The following is a 25,953-nucleotide window of genomic DNA, read 5'->3' as shown; positions in this document are numbered from 1 at the left end:
GCGCCTGCCTTAGAGGGCTACTCTTTTTGAAATGGCAATGGGACAAGAGGGACAGGGTCTTCTTTTTTGTCAGAAATTCAAACAAGGATACACTTTAGGGATTACTCTCTCCCAGAGGCACAAGCATCTCCTAGCTAACTGACTATCATGCTGAAGAATACATCTTCACCACATTCCTTTTCATCTCCCTGTACTTTGTCTGAGATTCGCTTCCTCCAAGTTTTCATTTTTCTTCCATTTGACCATGTCTTTTTCCAGAATCTCTCTCCGTCCTCCCTCCCTGCTTTTCATTGTTCTGTTCTCTCTGTTTTCATTGTCTAACTTCATCGTGGCTTGAGCAGTCAGCTAGTACTCACGACATAGCAGGCTGTTTCCATTAGAATGAGACATTGATTACAAGAGCCAGGTATTTCTTTGAAGTAATCCTGTTTTACTACAAACTAAGTCCCGCTTCTTCAAATACAGTAAGACTGAACAAGAATCTGGTGCTTTGCTCATGATCCAGATCTGCTTGCAGTCAGTACACTGCTCAAAAAGCTCCTTCCCCTGGCTTTCTTTCAAGGCCATTGTGTATTCACTTAATTTTGTGTATCATGATTTTTGTTTTGCTCCCTGCGTGTTTCCTCCTGCTTTTCACTGTTTTAGTCACTCTAATCGATCCATTCAATGTTTATTTTGGGCATGGCATCCACAGTTTAAGCTATTGCTAAACAAATGGACATCTGTTTGTTCTCTCATTTAGCTGGTGCGCAAGGCAGCAAGCACACCCGGCAGCCTCAGTGAGATCGATGGCTGGTTCTAAGTTGGAAAGCTGCCTCTCAGCTCCCATCACAATATTAGGTGTATTATACTAGGACCTCAGTTTTAGTTGAGAATGCAGCTTTGCTTTTCTAGATGAATCGCTTGTTTTAAATAATTATGGTTCCTATTCTGAAAATGAAAGAATATATACTGAATCTTTAAAGACCAGCTTTATCAATTTAAATACAAAGACACAGAAATGGCCACAGACATAATTATAAACATTTTGATAGTCACTCTATGGCAGGGCTGAGACTTCTGCTCAAGAGGAATTTTTTTTGCTATGAGGAATAACAGAAGCAGATGACTATTCATTCATCCTATAAAATTATAAATATGAAAGATGGAGACTTGGATGCTTATGTAAGTGGGATTTTAATAGATTATACTTTGAAACAGTTGAGTATAATAATCGTGATTTTAATGACCTAAAAAGCTTGAATTTCTATTAAATAGCATCTTGAATATTTCCATGAATCACAACGCTTGTTTTCTAAGATAATCACAACATTCCTACAGTATGGCTCGTGCTTAATTATTGATGAAGCATACCCTCACATTTCATTATCTTTAAAAATATTTTCTATCACTGTAATCGTGTTTTCGAGGCAAGTAAAGACTCTAGAGTGAGGGCAAAATTTTCCAACTCTGGTATGCTTCACTGCTCTAGGAAAAACACAGTATACTCTCCCTAACGGCACAATGTGTATGGGGTGATTAAAAAAGATCTGGCTATTTCAAAGACTTATTTGAATATATTCATTTGCTTAGAGATGAAAATTAATTAAAAAATCAGGCAGTTAAAAAACAGACCACCCATTATTAGACCTTTGCCTCCTATCTTGGTAACAGAATACACTCTAGCAACCCAGGAGTATACCAGTGAAAAGCGAAGGTGGGGAAATACATCTTCACAGCTGAAATGCTTATTACTCTCTGACAAAAATTGCTTCCTATTCAAATTGTCAAATAAGAATCTCTTTCTCTCAGTAGTTAAGGGGGAGTCAAATCATCAACAGGAAAAAGCAGTACTCAACCTCCCCTACAAATCAGGCTAAAACCCTTGCTAGCTCCCACATAAGTGGACCTTGTTGAAACCTTGCATGAAGACTTCATTTCACTCAGTTTTGTTATTAAGTTGTGGGTTGTTTTTTGCTCATTTGTTTGGTTTTATTGGTTTGTTTGCTTTTTTTTCTCCTGTTGCATGTAATCCATTTCCCCCACAGCAGGGCCTGGAGGCTGCTCAGTGGCCCATGGCCTCTTTCAATATGGTTGCCACTCCCCACTGCTGTGGACCAGCAGTGAGCTGTGGCAGGCCTCAGCTGGTAGCCACGCTGAGAAGGCTCTTCTCCATTGTTCCCAATGGGGTCTGTGTTTTATGAAGCCTCACAGTATAGCCAATCGCCATCTCCCCAAGGGCAACGGCAGTTTCTGTTTCATGGAGAACAATGGATGATGGTGGCCAGTCTAAAAGGGAACAATTCTGCATGGGGAAAACAACAACGAGAAAAAGCAACAGTAAGTATGGACGTTCATAATAAGCACCAGTGAGGAAAGCACCTGTTGTGCTAGACCCTCTCTATGGAGAAGCTGAGAAGGAGGTGGGAGACAGCATGCTAGTTTTCTGCACTGAGAGGGAGGCCAGGAGCACCATCCTTGGAGGAGTGATGGAGAGGAAAGCGGGCACATGCAAAATCCTATTCTGCTGCTCAAAGTAGAAGGAACAGTGTCACTTCTGCTGTGGGATGCAGAAATGGTGAAGAGCTGAGGCAGAGCGCTCAGGGAAAAGCTGTGAGGAGCCGAACAGCCACAGCCACTATCAACAAGAGGCTAGAAGAGCAGAATGCAAAGGGTGCTAGAGCCTATCTATCTATTTCATCATTTTTTCATTGCTCTGGTGAAACAAAGCAGCTGCAATTCCAGTGGAAGTATCTCATAAACCATAGGTGTTCTATGTTCCCAGATGGGAGCACAATAGTCAGAGCATAGCCATGAATATCTATGTAAACGGTAAAATAAAGTAAACCAAAAAATAATGTTGGAAATCTTTATCTGGGGGTATTACTTAAATTGCCTTAACATAGTTGTATGATTTTTTTTCAAAACAATTGTAACAACTCTGCCTTTTATGTATACTTCAGTCTTTTTGGTGTCTAGAAAAACATTTCACATCTCCATATATCTGCATTTTGATGCTGTGTTTATTTTGGTATTTCATGACAGTCTCATTTTTAAAATTAACATTAAATAATCAGTGAAGTGTATATTGATCTGTACATTAAAAAGATATTAAACAACTACTAACTCAACAGGTTTTAAGCCTCTGATCTCAGTTTAGCAATTAATGTTTTTATTAATCCCATAGAAGAAAATATGAAAGCATGGCTACTAAAGTTTGCAGATGATGCACAGCTTGGTGAAATGATAAACAGTACTGAAAAACAGCCACTTACACACAGATGGGTTGTCTGGTAGGAAAGGGAATCCATACAAGCAACAGTCTGAACAGAAATAATTTGAAGGTCACACACCTGAAAACAAAAAATTGTAAGTCATCTACAAGCTGGGAGACTGTGGAAATCACTGGCACCAAAAATGACAGAAAGAACATGAGCTCTCAGCACAGTAGGCAACAGTATTCTCAGATATATACACGTTATTTATTGTTCTATCAGTCTGTACATCATCTCCATACTTTCTTAGCAACACTTCTATTTTTTTTTCCTACTGATCATTGGAAGCAGAGAAATTACATTGAGTATTGCAATAGTATGATGGCATATTTTGATGCTTACCCTGAAGAGATTGAAAAACCACAAAGATTAAAGAAATGCAACCGTAACTTAAAATATATGAAGCCTATCTTATGATGACAGTTCTGAAAAAAAGAAAATCAGTCTATGCCATTTGCTTAAGAAAAAAATTTTTTTTTGATTATAATAGGAGAGGATTTCTGAAAATAAAAAGTGTTTTAGCTTAAAAGGCAACAATGTTCTATAACCTAAAATTGTAAAGTGAAATGATAGGAATTCAGATTGGAAATGGCACATTTTTTAAGAACTGGAACAATTTATAAAAATATGACAGGTTTCACATCTATTACTTTACAGAAGTGTCCAGTGCCTAATGACCAATGATTTAAATGTGAATTCTTATTACAGAAGCAGGTTGAGGGATTAATTTAATTATGGTTTGTAGTATCTCTTATGAGAATCTTGGACAAATATGTTAAGACAGAAAAGTGTTCACACTGTAATACATACTCTAGAAAAAGCAAGAGATATGTTATGCTAATTGGTATTGTTAAAATAGCAGCTTGGTGATTCTCTTATTAATCTGAAGAAGCAGTTACAAAGGAGAGGTTCAGACTGTGTGAATTACTACCTATTTCTAAATTTTCCAAAGCTGTTTGGTTATTAGTTAAATTTGCCATGTTTGTTTAAAACTTTTAAGTATGCTTCATTTTTTCTATTAATTATAGAAATAACAGTTGCAGTCTTAAGAGTCTTGAAAATGTTCACATGTATAGAAATATCACCATCAGCTGGGTATACCTGAATGACATTTGGCAGCTGGGGAAATGACAAGGAAAGGCAAGACCATACTTGCCAATAACGTTGCTCAAAGTAAAACTCTAGTCCATGGTCTGGTACTTGAAGAGATGTTATCACTTCAGGAATGAAGAAGTGCTGTTTCTTAGCAGTAAACGCATCCTCAAGGCACAAGAAGATTATGACTGAATAACCAATACAGAAGATGATTTTATTAAACTGTTTCCCAGATTTGTTTCAGTTTTGCACACAATGTAACAGACCTTTGTGTACAATTGGGTGAGGGAGTTAATTAATCTAGTAAAATATTATTTGGGTGGTATCTGCACTGAATGCATATTAATATATAACAGTTTTAATAGGACAGCATTTATGTTTGAGATAGGAAGGCCTTGCAGCACCATCTAAACCAGTAAACTGTCTTCTTTCCAGGATTCAATTCCTCCAGGAATATCAGATTGGAACATACTGTATATCTGGTCCCCAGGGGTTCTTGTAACATCTTTTCTGTCCTTTTCCAACTGTGTTCTTTAAAGCAGACAGATATGTGGATGATACCTCAGAACTACTTTTTTTCTTTGTGAATTCCATTGACACAGCCTTTTTTTTTTTTTCTGCCTGTGAATTGCATTTAATTTCTAGAGGATAAGTGCATTCATTCTCCATTTCTATTAATAGTCCCTAAGAACACTATCTAGACAGCAACATTTGCATATAAAACTATTTCAGATACAGAAGACAAATTATTAAAAGCACTGATACATTGCACCCAGAAATATGCTAAGCATTTAGATATTCTATCTATAGATATCTATTCTTATCAGATAAAGAATAAGATATATCTGTGCTGGGAACAATGTTTGAAGGTCTCCTCAGACATCCAGGCTGGATTAACCACTGGAAATAATAGCAGATTTGGGTTTTCTATTTACTGCAGTAAACCAACCTTGTCTATAAACTCCTTATTGCTGCAAACTAAAGGTGTGTGTCTGGGGAGGGCAAGCTTTTCCCCTTGATGTTCCAGGACATGGAAATACAATCCTTTTTCAGACACACATGTTTGCAATAGAAAACTTTCACTCTGCTCTCTTCTGTTTTTAATCTGCTCATGACAGGAAACACAGATTCAAAATGAATGTAAAAAACACAGCCACCATAACTGATGATAATACAAAAGAACATGTAGGAAAGATTTCTTTTTCCCAACATACTATAGGGAGAAAAAGTTTACAGATTTCAGAAGATTCTAGGTGTTTTTATTTCCAAGTGGCTACCAGTACAGTGTTTTTCCATGAACTTCACAGAAAATAGTTCTCTGCAATGCTATGATACTACCAACAGTTTCAGCACACAAAAGATAATACAATTCTTCATACTCTGCCAGATCTTCAGCATTCAAATGACTGCCCTGCCAAAGTTTCATTGAGCCGGCAAATGTATAAAAATGGTCAAAAATCCTTCCATAGCATGTGTAAAATATAAAATGAAACAGGTAAGACTGGGATTTACCTTCTTCAGCCAGTCATGCTGCTAACGTTGAGGCTCTCCAAAATGTCAAAGATGTGCTTTTAAACTATGTCAATTTACGTGTCTGAAATGAAGGTTTTTTTCTGTTCGTAAATGTAAAGGGTTGGACTGGACTCCTTCCTGTGCCTGTTCCAACTTTGTTTCTGACTCTGTATTCTTCAGATTCCACCCTACCTGGTCTCCTTTCTCTGCCTCATCTACTTTGCCAAAATGTCCTGTCCTTGCTTTTTTGTTCACACAGTATCTTTGTAACATCATCCTTCATTTAAAAAAGAATGTTAGGCACATGCAATGCACAATATTGCACATGGCAATTTCTGCAACCTCATCAAACAGTGTGTCATACACTCTCTAATCTGTGTCCACTTTGCCTGTTTAGCCTATTGAACTATTTGGAGCATGGGCTACCTCCTTTTGTGTGCTTAAGCTATGAATGGCACAAAGGGGCTACATTTTAGACAGTACCTGAGCAAATACTATAGCGAACAATGATTTGCCTAGCATCATATAAGAACTTTAGGACAAGTGGCAAGGAATAAAGCCATGTTTTCAAAATGTATTCAATTTCTTTAACCATTTGTCCTTTTTACAGTCTGTTGCCACAGCCACCAAACTATTTCTAATTTTTACTTTAAATAAGACACGGAGGCTGTCGACAAAATTCCTAGAGGGACTGTTATACATCCCTAATATTCCCTGGACCCTGACATTGTAAAACAACCAAGGCTGGATCCTGCGCAAAGCAGTGCCTCTTAAAGGCTTTATACAAATATAAGTTTTGTGTACTATAGCCCAGCTACGGAAGTCCTTCTGCCCAGAAAAAAAAAAAAAAAGAGTTTGTGTTCTGCTCCTAGCACTATCATGCATTTTCACTAATCACTTATTTGAGCATATGTCTAAGTCTTCTCCTGAATCATTTTATGGCTATTGTCTGCAGGTTTTTCCGTGATTTTTCAGTATTTTTTTCTAAGCATGAACACCCAAAGTGGACTTAGATTTACTGATGGGTACTCCAGTACTAAAAAATTACTTAATTCAACATTTCAGCAAGAGGATTGCACTAGAAATAGAGTTGTTTGTCAAACACAAATTCCAGATCTTCCACAAAATTGCTGTGTCTCAGGAGACATCCACTCACCTGAAATGTATGGTCTTGAACTTTTGTTTTTAAGTCAATAGTCAGGTTGGAGATATTAAAAACAGGGAACAGATGTAGTTGTATTTTGACTGAGGTCTGGTTCATGTGCACCTGCTACTGGAATTTACTAATCTGGGCTCTGTAACAGATTCTTCACATCTAAACAGCCTTGAATGGATTCACAATGCGTATTGGGGTAATATTAGCAGGGAAAAGTGGCTAGGAATCATCACTGAGAAAGGCTGGAAGAGTTTTGGCTGCAGTGGGAGATTTCAGAGGGCAATAAATATGATCAGTGAATCTTTCTCCTCCCCTAATTTGGCCCTCTCTCTGGATGCAAGCTGTCTCTTGTCTTCTCTGGGATTTTCAAGCCAACCTCCTTCTCTTCTCACCCTTCCCATATATTCACATCACTCTCCCTCTCTGCACCAAGAATATCCCATGCTGCTTCTGTGCCTGCTAGATTTCTGTTGTAGTAGTGAGCTCTTGTTTTTTTAAAGTGCTATTGTAACCGAGTAAGTGGAAATTTTTCATTTTGTTCCGCTTGAGTTTGGGTTCAACAAAGACTTCGAAGTAGTAATTCAGACTCTTATGGTTGGAGGGGAAAAAAAAAACAATGTGAATTCAAGTTTTTACTCCAGTTTCACTTTGATTTTAAAACATGTTTTGATTTAATACACTCTGATTATCAGAATGATAGCTGTGTTTTTGGCCTTATTTACACATCTGTCAGTATTTGTGTTAAGAGCATATTTCAAGTATCAATTATTCACCATCTATATTCTAGATTACTGGTGACAGTACTGAGTAGGGCAAAGCACAGGTTACTGTAGAAGTCTACTAGAAAGTCTCTCAATTCAAATTTGATAAGTACTTTTTCAGAGCTGTCAGGTAATCAGCCCTTAGTCCTGTTTAATGTGTGTTTCTCCAATAAGTTTAATTAGAATCCTCTGCAGTACTAAGTCGAAAATATTTAACAAGTCTAGGAAGTATTGCTTTTATACTGTTACACTTACTAATTCAAATTCTAATAACATTGAAAATGAACACTAATACTTTTTACATAACATCAATACCTTCATTCTTAAGTTTGCAATCACTGAAACACACATAGCTTTTTGCTTCATCATTTTGCCTGAAATCAAGGTCTGACTTAATGGTTTATAATAGCATCAAAAAATTCATATTTAGTAGGTGCTGCAAAGCTTTCTCCTTGGTAATTCCATACTGGAAAAGGGTTTGTTTTAAAACTCGTCACAAGTGAGGAACAGCCTACATTTCCTTGTCACATCATCTCAACTTTCTTTCCATCTTTTGAAGCTAGGTTTATATTCCACTTCCCTCTTTAGCAGCCCTCTCTTCACCTTGTTATTTTGAGACAGCCCTACCTGCTTTGATTACTCTCCAATGGAAAGAAGTTCTAGTCAGGAGACAGATGCTAAAGCATCCATACATCCCTCCCACCGCCTGGATTGTTGCCTAATGCTTCACTCAAAGCATGTCTTCAGTCTCACTTCAGTGGTGCAGCCACAAGCTCGTCTAATATTTTTTTTGCTTGTTTTGGCCTTAGGACAGGAAAATCTCAAAAAAATATCATCTGGTCTTTTCTATTTTTCAGCTTCTTCTCTGCTGTCTCCTACAATTCAAGCAGTTTCATGTAATTTTCTCAAAAACAGGCTGACATTTTTGCTGAAACATAAAGCTAAATAAAATGTCAGAGCAAGATGGACATTGTACATGGAAGTTTTCAGCTCAAATTATGACCAATATTCACAGCGATGATACAAACAATGAAAAAGAATTACATGTACGGTTTTTGGACTCAAATTTCTCATTGACCTTGAACAGCAATTTTTTTACAGTTTGTTTTAGAGTCTGGGGAGCTAAATATAGATTAGGGTCCAATATTGTAAGCACTGTAAACATAGTTTTAAAATGTAAAAATTGTTATTAGTCAACGCATCCAAGTGAAAATGGTTATATAAACTTACGGTGCTTTTAACTATTAAGAATACTTCAGGATTTTACAGTTAGGAACTGTAAAACAGTTGGGAATGTTGTCTGAATGGGCTAAAGTTGCGCCAGGGGAGGTTTAGGTTGGATATTAGGAAGAACTTCTTTACTGAAACGGTTGTTAGGCATTGGAATAGGCTGCCCAGGGAAGTGGTCATGTCACGATCCCTGGAGGTCTTTAAAAGACGTTTAGATGTAGAGCTTAGTGATATGGTTTAAGGGAGGACTTGTTCGTGTTAAGTCAGAGGTTGGACTGGGTGATCTGGGAGGTCTCTTCCAATCTAGATGATTCTGTGATTCTGTGGTAGGGTTTGGACTGATCTTGCCCAGTACCGTGCTGGCTGTTGGGAATAACCACCTGTGTGCTGAGGGGTGTCACTGCAGATGCACACGGGTACCCGACAGCTTCCCAGCCTGGAGCTGGGACTGCTATAACCCAACCTCAGCGGCCCGTTAAACCTCCCTAGGCCAACCGTTGCTATGGCCGCTGCCCCCACCCCGGTAGGCGGTGCCCGGCCACCACGTGACCGCCCGAGCACCACCCCCCCCAAGCTCCACTGTGGGGCGCTGCGCGCATGCGCCGGCGCTTCCGGGCTTGTACCCTCGTTCCCTCCTCCCCCCGCCCCCCCCGCCCCCGCCATGGCGACACCGGGGGGCCTGATCCGGGCCGCGCGCCGCGGGACCCTGGCCCAGGTAACGGCACCGGGACGGACGCGGGGCCCTCTCGGGCCTCTCGGGCTCGCTCCCGGGCTTGCCCAACCGCCAGGCCGCGCCTTCCCACCCACAACGGCCGCGGCCAGCTCCGCGCATGCGCAGAGGCGGGGCGGCGGGTGCTCACCCGGGCGGCTCCGGGCGTCACTCGTGGCCCCGAGCGCTGGGTTCCGGGGGGGGCTGCGAGCTCCCCTGTCCTCTGGCAGAAGGCGAATTAACGTGTGTAAACGTGGGACTGCCTGAGCGCCGCTCACGGGGCGCTGGCACAGGCTGCCCAGAGAAGCTGTGGATGCCCCATCCTTGGAGGTGTTCAAGGCCAGGCTGGATGGGGCTTTGGTTAACCTGGTCTGGTGGGGGGTGTCCCTGCCTGTGGCAGGGGGCGTGGGACTGGATAATCCTTAAAGTCTCTTCCAACCCAAACCATTCTGTAATGCTGTGAATCTATCATAGTGATTTTTTTTTTTCCCCCATAGCTGTGCAGTTGGCTTTTTCATGAAAACCATGTTCACATTTATCTATCGTCTAAATCTGGAATGATACTCAATGTTTCTATAGTGGAGCAGTTCATCTAGAATGGGTGTCAGCGTAGACAACCTGCATCTCGAGTTGCCTGTGAGGAGAAAGGGGAAAAGTGAAAGATCAAATACTACTGTTTGATTTCTAACTGTCCATGCTGTCTCTGACCTTGCAGCTACTGTATCCCCCTCAACCACAAAGTTGTTCTGAAAACTTCAGGCCAAAAAAATACACTAACATGCAAAAAAAAATTCTTTACATATTGGTAAGTTTTGGTAAATTACAAGTTGCAGGGATGTTTGGTTTATTTCAGAACTAGGTTTTTTAAGATTAAATTTAAGAAATGAGGGCACATTTCAGTTTCTTATCAACACAGCTAATAGCATGCAAATGACCTTGATTCTGCTCTGTTTTGAAAGGAGCACTCTGTTGAGGAGGGGGAGTGGGCGGGAAAGAGGAAGAATCTGTTATCCCAAAGAAAACTTTCATAAGTGATATTTCACTTAGTAATTGTAGGCTTCCTACTAGATGTTACTATGGGGCAGAGGTAAGGTGTCCACTTATATTTTAGGTTTTTTTGTTTGTTTTGGAATTAATTTTGTGTATAAGACTACTCTGAATGTTAACCATATGGAAGACCTGAAGAGTCTTGACATGTCATACTGAATAAGCTTGTTAGGTATTTCCATTCCTTTAGGTGCTTTGATTTCATTTCATCGATGTGTACCTGAGTCTTCCTAGGTTTATAACACTTGAAGTTTTGAACAATTACATTATCCCTGTAATACATTTGCCAAAGCAAGCAACATGCAGATCTTGCAAATATGCCACAAACAACTTTTCATTTTTAGAACAAGAACTGCAAAATTTATCAAAACTAGTAAAAAGGATTGTATATGCCTGTATTTTCAGCTACTCACTGTAGTTCTTTGGGATCCAATCAGTATCCAAACAGGTAATTTCCCCTGCCTTCATGTCTCTTGAAAAGGTTGCTGTTCTGTTTTGCATAGTAGACAAATCTACTCTAAGTAGACTTGGCTTTGTTACGTCTTAATATTCTCTCTGACTTGAACATCTTTGCCAGCTTAAAGTCACCCATTAAATCAAGATTATTTTTCAGGTGCTTTGTCATGTCTTTATTCTTACCTGATGTCCTTTAGATGTGCTGTGTATGTGAGAATGTAATTCCTTCCTACTATTCTATAAATGTTTTTAATTTAAAAACCAAGAAGCTCAAAGTTAGTATTATGTAACTTCTTACTACTTCTTACTTACTGTATTCCCACACTCCCACAAACAGTAGTAGTAATTTAAATTTTTTTTTTGTTTTCAAATTTGCAAGTCCAGTATATTGTGGGCTTTTGTCACTTTCACTTTAAGTGCCCTCTTATGGCTATCTGGAAAGAATTGCACTCTAATATGAAGAATAAAACCTGGCTTCCTAATTTATGCTGTTCCTATTGCCAGACTGCACTTTGGTGTAGTTCAACTATTACGGCAGACAGCTTGGAATGGATCAAGTATTTGCTGTGTGCTAATGCAGAAGATTCAAATTTCAAGCTCAAAATGTGTTTGTCTTCAAGCTTCGGTCATATGTACTTATTGGCACCCTAAAATATTTGATATTTTAAGCATTTGATAATGTAGTCATAGTTATTAGAAGATGCAATTTCTGTGATTTCAGCTGTGTTTCACTGGAGTGCACAGTTCATCATTAGGCTGGATTTATCCTGCTGTGGAAAAGTTCCTGGTTTTGTAAGTATTTTTACTACACAACTGGAATATGTAAACACAATATACATGGTTAAGAAAAAAATATTTTGTTGGAGAGATTAATTATATTGTGAGTATCCTGACTTTTAAGACCTTACTTTCATACTCCTTGACTTACTGTTCATCAGTGGCCTGTAAGACAGGGTTATGGGAAATCATTTCATCAAGTTTTTTTCTTTGATAAGACAGTCTTAAAGATGGCAACTAGGAGGTACGTCAGGGAATTAATAATAATATTCTCAGAAGTCCAACTATAGCCTAAACTATCAGTAGGAAAATATAATCTAAGGTAAGTCAGTTGGTGTCGGTGTCTGACTTGATAAAATATGAATTAGCAGAGTTTTAGTCCTGTCAGCAAAGGACATTCTTAACCACAATAGGACATTCTTAACCACAACAGCTACTGATGAAAAAATCTCAGTATGTGAGTGAGGTGAACTTACGAACTGTATGTAGTTAGGTGATTGGGGAAGAAAATCTTACCTGTCAGCAGTACTACCAATGTCTGTGAGTAACTGCCAAGCATTTTTGTACTGGTGTGAACTTAAGCTCTTGGACAGGATATTTCTTTCCTCCTTTACACCTCAAAATGGACTTATGATTTGGTCAAAGAAAAACCTAGACAGTATTGTATGTATCCCCTTCAGACTCTGCTTTGTTCAGATCTACATCACTATTGCTACATAGCATGTTTCAGACACATACTTTATGTTGTCTCAGTGAAGTAGAAGAAATATGAGGTCTTGCTTTTGATTATAGGTTCTCATGCACCGCTAGCTGGTTTTCCAGGCACCCAGATGGAATCCATACAATGGTTTGGGTTGGAAGGGACCTTTAAGATTGCCTAATTATAACTCCCCTGCCATAGGCAGGGACACTTCCCGCTAGACCATGTTGCTCAAAGTCCCATCCAGCCTGGCCTTGAATACTTTCAGGGAGGGGGTATCCACAGATCCTCTGGGCAACCTGTTCCAGTGCCTCACCACCCTCACATTAAAGAATTTCATCCTTTTGCCTAAAAGCCTACTTTTACGTGTTATTGGCCTTCCTGAAGATATCAGGAGCCTTTAGCACCATTTTTTTGTTCTAATAGCCAGGCAGTTATCACTGTTATTATAAGAATACTGTAATACCTCTATGGTTTTTCTTTCTGAGAGCATCTTTTAAAGAAAATACGAACTTTCCATTTTGCTTCTTTTTCTCCTACCCTGATCTTCCCTCTTCTATGCGTAAGCCTTCCCTGGCCTTCACATATGATCTGTTACAGAGGTGGTATTGTCTCTGCTAAAGCTGTGTGCTTTGATAGCCTACAACCTCCATCTCGTACCAACTTTAGCAGCATTCTTCTTCACTGGAAAGTGGATTTTCTTTTAGCTCTCAGTGATACAGAACTGCTTCTTCTAGCCACAAGGGATGTCTTATTTTAATACAAAATACTTTCATCTTTGGTATTAGAATTCAGCCCTTTTTTATTTTTTTGCTTGCACTCAAATTTGGATTAGCTATAACGAAACTCAGGACAGTGAGTCTGTCAGGCACTGTTCAGGTCATACAGAGAAAAGATTGATTTGAGTCCAGCAATCCCAAGGATACTGCTTCTGCCTCTTTTAGAGTGCTGCACAGAAAACATCCCTGGTGAATGTTTAGTCAGGACCATTGCAAAAACAAGATCTTCAAATCCAAGCAATCTTAGCCAACATGTTGGTAAACTTAGCAGCTCAGTTAGGAGTGTGCCTGTACCTTTACGTGAGTTAACAGCCAGAAAAATGCCACAGGATAAATCCGTTTCCTTAGCTTGCTTTTTGGTCACAGTTTGTGACCAAAGATGGTGCTAAAATCAAGGTGCACTTACTGTTTCTTCCTCTGCTGTGGCAGCTTCCTGAGGCCAAGGTTAGACTCCTCAGTCTGGCATGCTTTGCTCCTAAGAAGTCTGTGTTTGCTATTGTTTTTTTCCCCTCTAGTTATGTTCCAGGGAATTACAAAAAATGGGGTTTGTTCACTGAGAATTTATGCTAAGCAGACTACCTTCCAGGCTGCTTCTTTTCTCATCTCTTGTATTTTTGGAGACAGGAATGGCATTTGTCCTTCTCTGGTCTCTTGATACTTTGTTAGGCCTCTGTGAATGCCAGCATTCTTAGTACTTTAGAAGATCTTCAAACTAGTTGGTGTTGATGAAATATGATTCATTTTTTGATGAAGTATTGTTCTTTCTGTATTCAGGCCACCTGATCACTCCATTGTTAGTGTGCTGGTTATGTTACTGATTGGTCATGTTTCATATTTTTTTAATGAAGATTGCTGTGAAAAAGGCATTAAAGATAAAAATTGAAGGGTTATTTTAGAGAGAACCGCTAAAATGTCTTTTCCCAAATTGCAGATTTAATCTTGAATATTTTTAGCTATAGTTTCTGTATGAGTTAGGGAGAAAGGCAGTAACTGAAAGCACGAGGCCCCAGTCCTTACGGATATCGAAGACTGAAGTTAAAACTGTAGTGGAAGCTAGAGCTCGATGTTTAGTATCATTCAGCTTTGTTTTAAACGAAATGCAAACTCTTTAAAGGAGACCATGTTCCCAACTTGAATTTGTTGCTGTTACATAGGGATCACTTTGTTAATCATTAATGAAATTAGTCCCCAGATACACATAACAAGCTGTGGTTGTACACAGGTTACTGCAGCAGGTCAACTTCAGAACGACCATCCAGGCACTCGTGTACTGAGATTGATGGATGAGCAGAGAGTTTAAGTGCCTGCCTTGGATTTATGATTGTGGCAGTCCCTGGTGTAGCATGTCTTTCTTCTAGAGTGCATGAAGGTTGGAGGCAGCGAAGTGCTTTTAACTGAGAAAAAAGCTGGAAATACAAATGTCTATTTGATAGCAAAAACCTGTGCCATGGCCTGGTGTCCAGTATGAGGTTGTTCAATATGTTGTAATCTACAGGACCTTTAGAAGAGATCTAAGAGACATGAGAAGTACCTTGCAAATAGGAGTGGATTCTATGTGGATTCCAGCACAGAAATTGATACTGAATTTATTTATTTTAATTTCTCATTTTCTTAAATGTTAACTTTTTGACTATTGCTGATGGGCGCAGATGCTCATGGTTTGGTTACCCAACTGCCCTTGAAATCAATTGGGTTTAGCAGTGTGTTTCAGCCTCTGGATTAAACCTTTAGCATATTTTATCCAGGTTGGAAATTAATGAATTCTTTCCTAATCAGTCATTTGTTTTATTTTTAATCGCTAAGTAATTTGCATTTAGGAAAACTACCGTATCTTTTAGATAGTATTGAAGGTGTTCTGTATGCCAGAATGAAACCATTATCTTGTGTACCATTTTCAAAGGTGAAAGGAAATTAGTATGCAGTGAGAATATATATTTCTCGAGTCTTCATTGAGTTTGGGAGAACTCAAATTTCTACACAGAGTTATTAGAATTTCCAGTTGGAGAGAGACTTCCCTAATCTGCCTTGCTTAATGCTTCGTCTGTAGCGAATTTTGGCCACTGTTGTAGCTACAGAAGAGAGAGCCCCCCATTGTAGACAGAAATGAAGCATCTTTGAGGCGTGAACTGGCCCTATTCATTTCCATAATGGAATTCTAACAATAAAGTCTGGCAAATGTAGACTGTTTTAGCAGGAAACAGCCCTTTATTCTGGCATCTTGGCAGGGCTTGGGTAGAGTCCCACCATTCTTTCCCCCTCTGGCCCTTGCTTTGAGTCTCTTGGCTGAGCCTGTTTTTTCTCTTGAGAGACTTCTGTTTTTATTAACTTGTTTTTGTAGAGTGAGTTTAATGAAAGATGCTACACTGGCAATCCTGGATGTTGAATTTCTGTGTATGTTTCTCTGGTGCATATATTGGACAAACATCATGAATTGTGCAGTCTGTAGTGGATCACCTCTGTCTCTAGACTGCAGAGGGGGGTCTTGTTTTAATGCTGTTTCTTTAGCAGATAGAATTTCCATTTACTAGTACGGCAAGTGCTATTCTAGACCTTCAACAATTACTTTTTCCATGACACAAGTTGTGGTTTATCCTGGGACTCTAGGGTTAGATGAACAAGCATTTTATGGAGTTGACTCAAATTACAGTAGAATCAGAAGCTGAAGTGAAGAAAACCCCTAAACTTTAAGTCAGTTATGTCACCTTAGATCATTTATTTTTTGAGCTCTGCTGAGTTTGTAAGTAGTGATTTGAAATTGTTTTCCTTCTGGTTATTTGAGCCGTTAACTGTTAGTAACTGCAACAATACCATTCTTGGAGTCCCTTGCTCAGACAATTCATGTAGGAAATTTTATCATTTTGTGTTGTATCAAGCAAATCTATTTCATCTACTGGACTGTAGAGTATTGTCTACCTTGAGAGTATATTGAACTTCTTACTACAAGGGGAAGAAAGAAGGGGAACCATATATATGGTTGCTACCAGAAATCAAATGTCTGTTTTTAACTTTTAACCTCAAGGTTTTTTTGAATTATGCTAGGGCTTGCTTCCACTGCCTGAAGCTGTCACAAGCATTGCAAAGGTGAAGTTGATCCAATAGTTTCAGTGATATCTGTACAATGTCTAAATAAAGAGTTAGTGTTGTGTGCAGGGACCACTGATACGGGTTTCCTCAGTTTTCATGGTGTTGTGTGTAGGTCACGTTACAAACCACTACCCAGGATATTGATGTTTTTTTCATAACCAGGCAGATAAAACCCTGTAATGCTCCATTTGTATTTAGATAGCACTTTCATAACTGTACAGAGTAGAACCGTTTTGTTTACATTAACTAGTTTATAGATGAGGGGTTTGGAGCCTTACAGTACACATTAGAAGGTAATGTAAGTGCTTCTTATTGAGCTTTCAGAGGGGGGTAATCCCACCTAGGTGTGTGTCAATATTTCAGTTCCTGTGCAGAAAGATCCCAAGGGTAAGTAGTGAAATGTTTCCATTTTCGAGGCTCAGAGCTCCTATATAACTCTTCTAATTCGCAGAAGTATTCAGAAGCTAAAGTGAGATGAGATTGTGTATGTACTCCCACACTGACAAATTGAGTATTAATATGTGGTTCTGAATCCAATCAGTACAATCTTCTTACAGTTGTTTCTGGTCACATACTCTCACTGACAATCAAATATCATTATACCGTGGTCTTCATAGTGTTCTCCCGACAATCTGGATGTTAAACTGTTGATCTCATTTGGGAAGTTACTGGCCAGCATTCAGAAAACTTGAGTTTCTAGCATCTTCACAGCTTCTAAGCTCACCATCATCTATTTCTTTTTGCCAGGTGTGCAGTTTTGACTTTGACATCTGCTGTGTAGCTCTGCCTTGGAAAAGATATTTCAACATTTCCTTGTTAATAAGATTTCAGGCTTCTAAATGATCTCAGGAGTGATGATTTGGTCCAAATGACCAAAGATTTACATAGCAACTATTTCTGTCATTTGCTTTCATGCTCACAGATACTCTAATATCACTGTCCTTTGGCAGCGAGATTGCTAAATAGCCTGTTTTGAGCTTATCCAACAGCAGAAACAGTTCTTTTCAGGGATTCTTCCTTAATCCTAGAAGGTCTCATGGGCATTCCGTTTTCTGCTTACCAGCGTTGCTTTTTAGATTAACATCAGCAAAGAATTATGGGCAGCTACAAACTTTTGATGACAGAACCACATTATTCTATCCTTCCTAAATATAATCTTTTTATAGCCACATCAAAGATTCTTTCAAAGGTGGTCTTTGACTCCTACTTGAATTGGGTTATCCATTTGCAAATATTTTTCTTGAAATCACATACTTGCCAAGATGTGGAAAGACTTTACTTAATAGGCATCCATAGGGTGCTTTCCTTTTGCACAGAAGAACAAAATGGTTTCAAACATTTCAAAGCCTCTTTGTTGCTTATGTAAAGGGAATGAAGGGTCCAGCCCTCTGAATTCCTAACCAAATCTCATTTTGCATCTCTGCTGGCAACAAATTAACCTATGTAATTGCTACCACCAAGAATGAGTACACTTCTGGTCTCCATGTATTTCTAATGCTTTTTGTTGTTTTAGAATATATTCACATTTGACATCTTTGCAGAGTTAAAGCAGTGTCAGCACTTTCCATGTTCATCGAGCATTAAGCAAGGTCAGAACAGCGAAAGGTGGTGTTCCTCACTTCAGAGTGACATTTTTACAGTTCACAGCCATGCTAAATGGATTGTGAGTCTCTAGCAGAATACATTCAAAAAAGAATGGAATGTTATACATCTCTGGAATTACTGTAGTACAGTCTGCTTCTTTTACACCAATGTACAAATTGTATATCCAAATTGAGAGTCGGCAATTTTTCTGGTTTCCTGTGGGCCAGATTGGGTAATACAGGTAAGTTAGTGAGGGAGATTCCATCTTTAAAATAAAGCAATGTCACCCAGGAACTAGGGAACTTTTCATTTGACATTTCTGGGCTCAAAGTGCATCACGGTTGGGACTGTGATGGTATGATGTGACATGGATCGAGTGTGCTGCAGCTATTCTAATCTCACACATAATGTTCTGCATACTTTTATGTGCAATAGGCCTCAATCATGATAAGCCGTAATTGTACTGCTACAAATCTTTATATTTAAATGGTAGTAAACAAGGGGCAGTCTTCTTTAAACAGCATTTTATTGTGCTAGTGACTGGGGGTGCTGGTGCACATTAGATATCAGACCTACAAGAGCTTCTTTTCTAAGCAAAGGATTTGCTCTGCATACTGAACATTTCAACAGTTGTAATTTCAGTAGTTGCTTGCCTATTCTTTCAAACACATGCAGTGGAAATCTAGGTACTACACTCATCTTCAAGCCAACCATAGATACAATTCCTTAGGGAGAGAATATAGCTTTTATTGACCAATTTGACCATTTTTTTATTGACCATATTGACCATTGTCTTTGTGGTCAGTGCTTGTATCTAAGCTGAAGCTTCCAGATGAGTTTCTGTGCTCCTGGACTCAGAAACATGCCTTGGCTACATCAGCCTTTGTGGGCAAGACCTGAGCATAAATGAACCTCCCTGTTTTTGTCCCTCTCATCCATTCCTTGTTCCTTGTTTGTCCTTTCTGTGGAAACAGCCCAATTTGGTGATTTTTTGGACCAACTTATTAAAAACAGTTTAAATGAAGTTCCAAGTATTACCTTTCTCACTTCAGAAAAAGTTTTTTTTTTCCTTAATGCTGTAGAAGTCCTTGATAGAAGTGATTATTATGTCTAAAGTATTTAACTTGATAGTTCTCCTAAGCATAGACAAGGTGGACCAGTTGTGGCATTTTCTTTGTGCATGAGTACACCATTAGAGAATTTACTCAGAGTTCCACTTTGTAAGTTCTCCCAACAGTCGTCAGGTGGTTTTAAAATTTTCCTTTTCAGACAGTGACCACAAGGTGAAAATTTTTAAACAGCTGTGTTAATTTTGGCCCCATGTGAAATGAAGACAACTTTTCCCAGCTACAGGTAATTGCCAAATAAAATAATGGAGGGGAAATGAACTACTCTTTGAGTTTCTAGGATGATATTCTGAAGAAACATAAAAATTCCGAAGAAAAGTTATTTTTTTAAAAAACATCCCTCTAGATGTAAGTTGATAGTCTTTGTTTATATCCCATAGGGCAATCTTGGTAGCATGCAGCCTCCTCATTCGAAAAAATATATAAGAAATATAATGAACTCTCTTTCAGCTAGAGGTCAGAGGAGAATCAACAGTCAGCAGATGTTTTAAGACATTTGGATACTACTGTGATCAAAAATATAAAATTTCTCCGATTTCTCTGGGAGGGAAGTATTTAGTTATGGGGGCATTCTTTAGCTTTTTTGTTTGTTTTAAGATTGCAATGTTTTCAATACTTAAAATGTGTTTGTTCAAATAAGCTATAATTATAATTTATAAATAATTTATGACTTTCTTAATGCTGATCTCTTGTAGCAAAATGAGTGCTAATTCTTCAATGGTTGCTATCAGTTTTATTCTATTAAAGCGGTGTGTGTTTCTGAATATGGGTATTTACCAGATTACAAGCAGTTAATGTTAACCAGTATTTCACATCTTTCAGCAACACAGAATGGTCTTTCAAAGCATGTCAGTGTATAGCTGCTACCTGTGAAAAGGCCTCAAATCTCAAATTTTGTTAAATGCTGGTAGAAAGACTTGCATCTTGAGCTACAGCGAGATCCTAGCCAGTCTAAGTAGAGCTGTCTTCTATCTTCTTTGTTCATCTCACTTCGACCTTAGTCAGTTACATAAAATCATAGGCTCAGAGAACTGGAAGAGACCCACCTAGAGGTGAGCTGGTGCTTCCGCTGTCCCAAAATAGAAGTGAGCTGCCGCTATGTCTTTATCAACACATCTCATATAATATTTTCTTATAACTATTTCATTACTGTTAGACAATCAGAACCTCTGTAAGCACTCTTATGAAATGTTTTCTTTTTCTTACTGTTGAAAAGTTTTCTTTTCATCTGTTCTGAATCTTTCTTACTGCAACTTAAGCTCATTTTTTCTTACCCTATTAACTGTGGTCTCAAAAGTCATATGTAGAGGACTATGTATCTAAGGCATGTTTAAAATCTTGTCTCTCCTCAATTTTCCTTCCATTGGACTAAACCTCAGTTCTTTTAGGCTTTCCTCCATAGTCTTATTTCTGAGGTCTCTCATTAGACTTGGTTATACTTCTGTGGCCTTTTTCTACCACTGTTTTGAAATGCAGACCCAGATCTTGGCCCACTGCTACAGCTTGAGGCCGTTGTCATCATGAGTAGGGTGAGAGATTTGTTTTGTGCCTTTCGATTTTGATTCTATTAATGCATTCCTGTGCAATTTTTGCTATAGTTTATTAATCTGTGTTTTTGCATAAGCATGACATTAAGTCTTCACTTTCTAAAGTGTTACAAACTTCAGTTCCTTTTCTACAGTTGTTGCCTAAACAGCTGTTCTCCTTCCTGTATTTTTGCAGTTCAGTATTTCTCACTGTATATATCCATGTCTTTTTTCCCAGTAAAGAGCATCCCATTTTTTCAGACCATTTTGCCTCTCTGTCAAGATCTCTTTGAGCCCTTATCACCCATCCAGCTTTGTGTCATCTGCAGATTTAATGAATACTCTTTATTTCATCGTCAAGATCACTAATGAAGATACTAAAGTAATGAATAATACTGGACCCAGGATGAAACCCTGCAAATCTACAATTGGTTTATCTTTCCACACCCACTGTAAGCCATCAATAAATGCTGTTTTGTTTGTTAGTTTGCTGTCCAGTTCAACCTCCTAGCATGTAGTATTTTGTCTAGGTGCTATTTCCGTAGCTTATGGGAAACTGAGACCCTAAAAATCAGGATATAACCTTTAATACTTCTCCATGCTAGCATCTCTTCTGCTGTAGAAGGTTATTAGAAAAGTCTGGCATTGCTAAGTCTTGAGAAGTACTGCTGTTTGCTGTTTATAGCTGTAATTTCTTCTAGGTTCTTAAAATTACTTCCTGTATTTTCCAAAAATTGCAGTTACTCTGACTAATGCAGAGTAACTCTTGGGTGAGGTCCCAGAGTGGAGTAGAAGCCTCTCTGCTCTCTCCTGGCCCACTGCTGCTGTGCGAGTGTGCTTTGTACGGCCCCTGGGGCTGCAGCTGGATCAGGAGGAAGGCAGACCTGGTGGATGCATCGGAGAATTGTCTCCAGTCTCCGAGCATCTGTGCCCTCAAGTGTTTATTATTTGATTGCTGCTTATTCAGCAAAGTTCAGTAAGCTTTTCTATGGGTGTGTGTCTTAGGTGTGTTCTCCACAATGAAATAAGCCTGTGTAACTCCCTCTTCTTTTCCCTTTGCCTTGTAAGCAGTGCCCACAGTATTGTGTAACTATCATATTTTCAGCTTTGAGCGTTGTGTGTGTGTCACCTAAGGGATGTGGAGGTGGCGTGTATGGGGCTGGCCTGACCTTGGTGCCTTGCCCAGCTGGCCAGAAGGCTCCTGCTGGTTGTCCAGCAGGCTTAGCTCCCCCTGCAGCCTCCTGCTGGAGAGGCACTAATTGAGCATTTCACTGGGTTTCTGTGAAATGGGCTAACGGAGCCTGCAGTTAATGTGCGTGAATAGGCAGTTTGCTTGAAGAAGCTTTATCACTTTAAAAAAGGGAGAGCAAATGGTCTGAGAACAGCTCATGAGGAGTTAAGGCTGGTAGGGTGCTGCCTGTCTTGTACTGTTTGAGACCATCGGCTGCAGTTCAGCGTGTGGCTTTGGAACCAGGCGGTGCAGCAGCAGCGCCTGCATCCATGTGCATTGCTCAGGAGCTGTGCCCCTCTGGGCTATGCCTCAGCTTTGGACAGGTGCCACGGCATGCTGTCTGTCCACTTGATATGGAGGGCTGTGGGGAGCACAGCACGCAAAACTCAGGCTATCAGTCTGTGGCCTTGCTCAGGGAGGCTTTGTGTTTTAGAGTAGGACCGGTCACAACAGCTGGCTGTGTGCAGGACCTGTGCTTGCTTACTTCACCCACTGCGCGCAAACCCTTCACACTCTGTCAAAGATTAACACTGCCTCTTGTGCTAAGATCTCTGTGGAGTATTTGAGCCAGCTCTTCTGTTTTGTAGGCTGCCGGCTGCTTTGCAGTCCCTTAGCTGGAGTTTGTGTCACTTGTTTAATGCTGCGCAAGAGGGACAGGTCTGCGATGCCTTGGTCTCGGAGGTAACTCTGCGGTGTGGTGGTGTGAACTGCAGCAACCTGCCACAGATAATCCTTGCGCCTGTCAGTACAGCTGTCACTAGCACATCAAATGGCACGTGGAGCTCATAAAGGCAAGTGGGAGAATACGTTTGTGGGACACAGCACACCACATGAAAGGATCCATTTGCTTAGTCATCTTCAAGGAGGCAGCATGAGAGGGCAGCCTAACCCAAACGCAGTTACACTGCAGTCTATTGCTAGCCCTAGAGGGCAGAATTAAATTTATAGAGTGGGGTTAGTGTATGCTGTAAATGTTTCTCCTTTAAATGTGTTTCTCATTTTAAATACAAATATTAAAATCTTAAGTTTAAATATAAATGTATTTGACATTCAAGAAAGGGGTACCAGGCAGTGCTCTTTAAATCTTAATTTAGTTTGGTTTCTGAGCAGTGAGTTAAGCCCTTCTGAGAAGCTATTAATCTGAAATCTTGCTCTGGTATAAATATGTTTTCTTTCTAATTTAATGTTAGTTCTTTAATCCCTAAATTTAAGAATTAAGTATGATGAAATAGCATTTGTACCAGATGAATTTGATGTATTGAGTTAAGAGATTGAGATAAACATGTTTTAAAGGCTTCTACAGTAACTTTGTGGAGAAGTAATTGCTTAAGAGGCAATAAATGAAGAAAAGCCTGTAGTACATAGACTGCTTCTAAGGTTCTCTCTTACATTTTTTTTTCTATTTCTAGTGGCATTAACACTTAAATTGTCCCAATTAGGCTTTAAAATATATGCTTTGGCTAGTAAAATCTGACTTCTGGTTCCCCTGAATTTTGCTGCTTAATAGCTAGTTGAAGACAGTTTTCTGCTAAGCCAGCGTATCGTTTTATCGTTTTAGAAACGAGAGCTTTGAAGTTGCAAAGTATTAATGAGGGAAATAAAAAATCATAGACAGATGCAAAAAATGCAGTAGTTGGGAACTTTTGTCAGCCAAAGAATTTCTTTTGTCTCTGAGGTTGAGGCAAGTTTTTCTTTTTTTTTTTTTTCCCTCTCTTTTTGATCCCTGTTGGGAGGATCTTCACGTTTGAAATTTGAAAATTTCTAATTTGTGTGTTTTACTCGTGTCTGTGTTTACTTAATACTTCTTCCCCTGACTTTCACATTTGCTTTTTTTCTGGCAACTTTGAACTTGCTTCAGTTTGGGACAGCTAGGACTAAATGAACTGCCACGGATAAAATTATAACAAGAAGAGCAATGTCTGTGAATGATCCTTTGCTGTTTCCTGAGTCGTTCCAGTCTCATTAATCAGTGCTAGTGCTGAGGCGGCTGTGCGGTGTGTTATGTCGCCAGCACAGCAGCTTCTCCGTCCCTTTCCCCCACCCCCTGCGTGCCTACACAGTGGGGAAAACTAGAGAGGGAAGCCATCAATCTTGCCTGTCGTATGTGTCAGCAGCGATTCTCCTGTCGACTTCCTGTACTCTCCGTCTTGCCCACCACCTGTGTTTAGAATTAGCTCGGATGCTGCAGTCTTCGCTCACCTCTTCACCTGTTCTGCCCTGACTACATGGCTATCAAAATAAAGCAGAGGGGCTAAATGTTATAGCATGTGAATAGCAACCATCACTGTGGGTTGCAGGGTGATTTCTGTTGCAGCTGTTGTTGTGTTACAGCTATTGTAATACTGCTGCAACCTTCTGTAACGATGAGGTTTTTAGCTCTGAAAACTTTTGCTAGTGTTTCAGCCCAAAGGTGAGCTTGTGAGCGAGTTGTTTTTCTTTTAATTAATTTAAAAATGAAAATATTAATTAGATACATTATGTAGATGCAGGAGTCTGTCTCCCATCAGTTAGCTTGCTGGGTTAGATTTATGAACAGGCCGAAGGAATTATTCAGAAACCTCATCTTTATACTCTGTTACTCAGGCGATACAATTAGCAGATTCTCCAGTAGATTATTTTTATATCTGTATATCTGGCTGGAGGCAGAGGGGGTCTTGAAAATATAAGCGTCCATCTCCCCCTTCCCTGGGTACCAGTAGATTGAAAAGCGGAGATGTACTGCCTCTGTGCTTCTAGGCCAGGATTAATGCCATAGTCTTATGGTCTGTCATGTTAAACCGTAGCTCTGTAACAGACTCCTATCAGCTGAATTCTTATGAAATTATCTAAATATTTCCTATGCCAAATGAAAAGGAGAAAGCAGTCCTGAGAATTGCAAATTGGCAGTTTTCTCTTACCTCCTTGAACAGATGCTAGCTTTTTCTCTTTTTAGAACAGGGAAGAGATTCAATTATTGGTATAAGATTTCTTTATACTTGTAAGTTTGTCTTCATCTGACATCTTTTCAAGTGTATGATGTCAATATTTATGTTATAAATAAAGTTATAAAGAAGTTATAAAGAAGAGGAGCTTAATTCCTGTGAATGCTTTTACGTCGTTTTATTTGTGTAACTTCTTTTGAGAATCAAATTAACTGCATTGTGACTGATTGTGCTGCATGTTTGAGAGGCAGATTTCTGTTGACCATGCCAGATAAATACATCTAACTTAGATTCAGCTCTCCCAGAATTCATAAAGCTAAACGTGATGGGCATAGTCAGGATACAAAGAATTGCTTAGAGTGACACAGAGGTTTTTTGATCTGTTTGAATCTTTTCAGTGTGGATTCTCGGTACTTTCAGAGACTTGGATTGTTTTCTTCTTTTGAGTGGGTACAGTCTGAGGCTTCCCAAATCACAGGTTCCTTCACTAAATAGCTATATTTCTGTCCATGCTGTGTCTTGCAGTATGAAGACAGTTCATACTTGAGCTTGCCTGGGTCTTATCCTGACCAATTAAAAAAATAAATTCTTCCTGGTGAAGAATCTTAAAAATCTTTTTTAAAAAAAAATAGCAACTTCCTATAATTTTAAAGGAGAGAGAGGTGGCTTCTTATACTAATAAACAAAAGAAGACTTGCCCTTTTAAAAGTTGCAGATGTGGTGCTGAGCTCATGGAAAGAGCACTATAAGTTCATGGTCAGTGATAGAATGAAATGCTTTTAGCAATGGGCATGTTTTGCTTTCCACTTGATTTTTAGTTTGGTGAAGCAATTCTAGATTATTGCTAGTTGTACATTTCCATGCTTGTTTCTAAAAGACTCTTAAACTCTTTACTTTCCAGAGTCTGTAATCTTTAATTTTAAAGAAAGACATTTTTTCCAGATTTCTCTAAAGAAACTACTATGTATTTTAATTTAATTTTTAGGTATGTAATTGTTTTACAT

General features: G+C 39.2%; 1 protein-coding gene and 1 long non-coding RNA gene across 9 annotated transcripts in view; one reads left to right on the top strand and one right to left on the bottom strand.

The window, feature by feature from the left end:
* LOC136791776 (uncharacterized) overlaps positions 1 to 9,484 on the bottom strand; it is a 50,560-nt gene extending 41,076 nt beyond the window's left edge. For 2 of the 3 annotated variants that reach the window (XR_010834389.1, XR_010834393.1), the window contains exon 1: positions 3,255 to 3,416. This is a non-coding gene — a long non-coding RNA (uncharacterized lncRNA). Of the gene's footprint in view, positions 1 to 3,254; positions 3,417 to 7,017 lie in introns of those variants that run through there. The other variant, XR_010834392.1, reaches the window with a different exon arrangement.
* Positions 9,485 to 9,590: 106 nt separating this feature from the next.
* Positions 9,591 to 25,953, top strand: part of WARS2 (tryptophanyl tRNA synthetase 2, mitochondrial) — a 41,823-nt gene continuing 25,460 nt past the window's right edge. For 2 of the 6 annotated variants that reach the window (XM_067004236.1, XM_048047645.2), the window contains exons 1-2: positions 9,591 to 9,723; positions 11,942 to 12,012. In XM_067004236.1, coding sequence (XP_066860337.1) covers positions 9,606 to 9,723; positions 11,942 to 12,012 — 189 coding nt within the window. In that variant the 5' untranslated portion in view covers positions 9,591 to 9,605. Of the gene's footprint in view, positions 9,724 to 9,914; positions 10,048 to 11,941; positions 12,013 to 22,633; positions 22,820 to 25,953 lie in introns of those variants that run through there. The other 4 variants (XM_048047640.2, XM_048047644.2, XM_048047642.2 and 1 more) reach the window with 4 other exon arrangements.

Source organism: Anser cygnoides, chromosome 1 (genome assembly GCF_040182565.1).
Source record: "Anser cygnoides isolate HZ-2024a breed goose chromosome 1, Taihu_goose_T2T_genome, whole genome shotgun sequence".
In the NCBI taxonomy this organism is placed as follows: Eukaryota; Metazoa; Chordata; class Aves; order Anseriformes; family Anatidae; genus Anser; species Anser cygnoides.
Note: the sequence above shows the minus strand (reverse complement) of the source record. Positions and strands in the feature narration are given on the sequence as shown.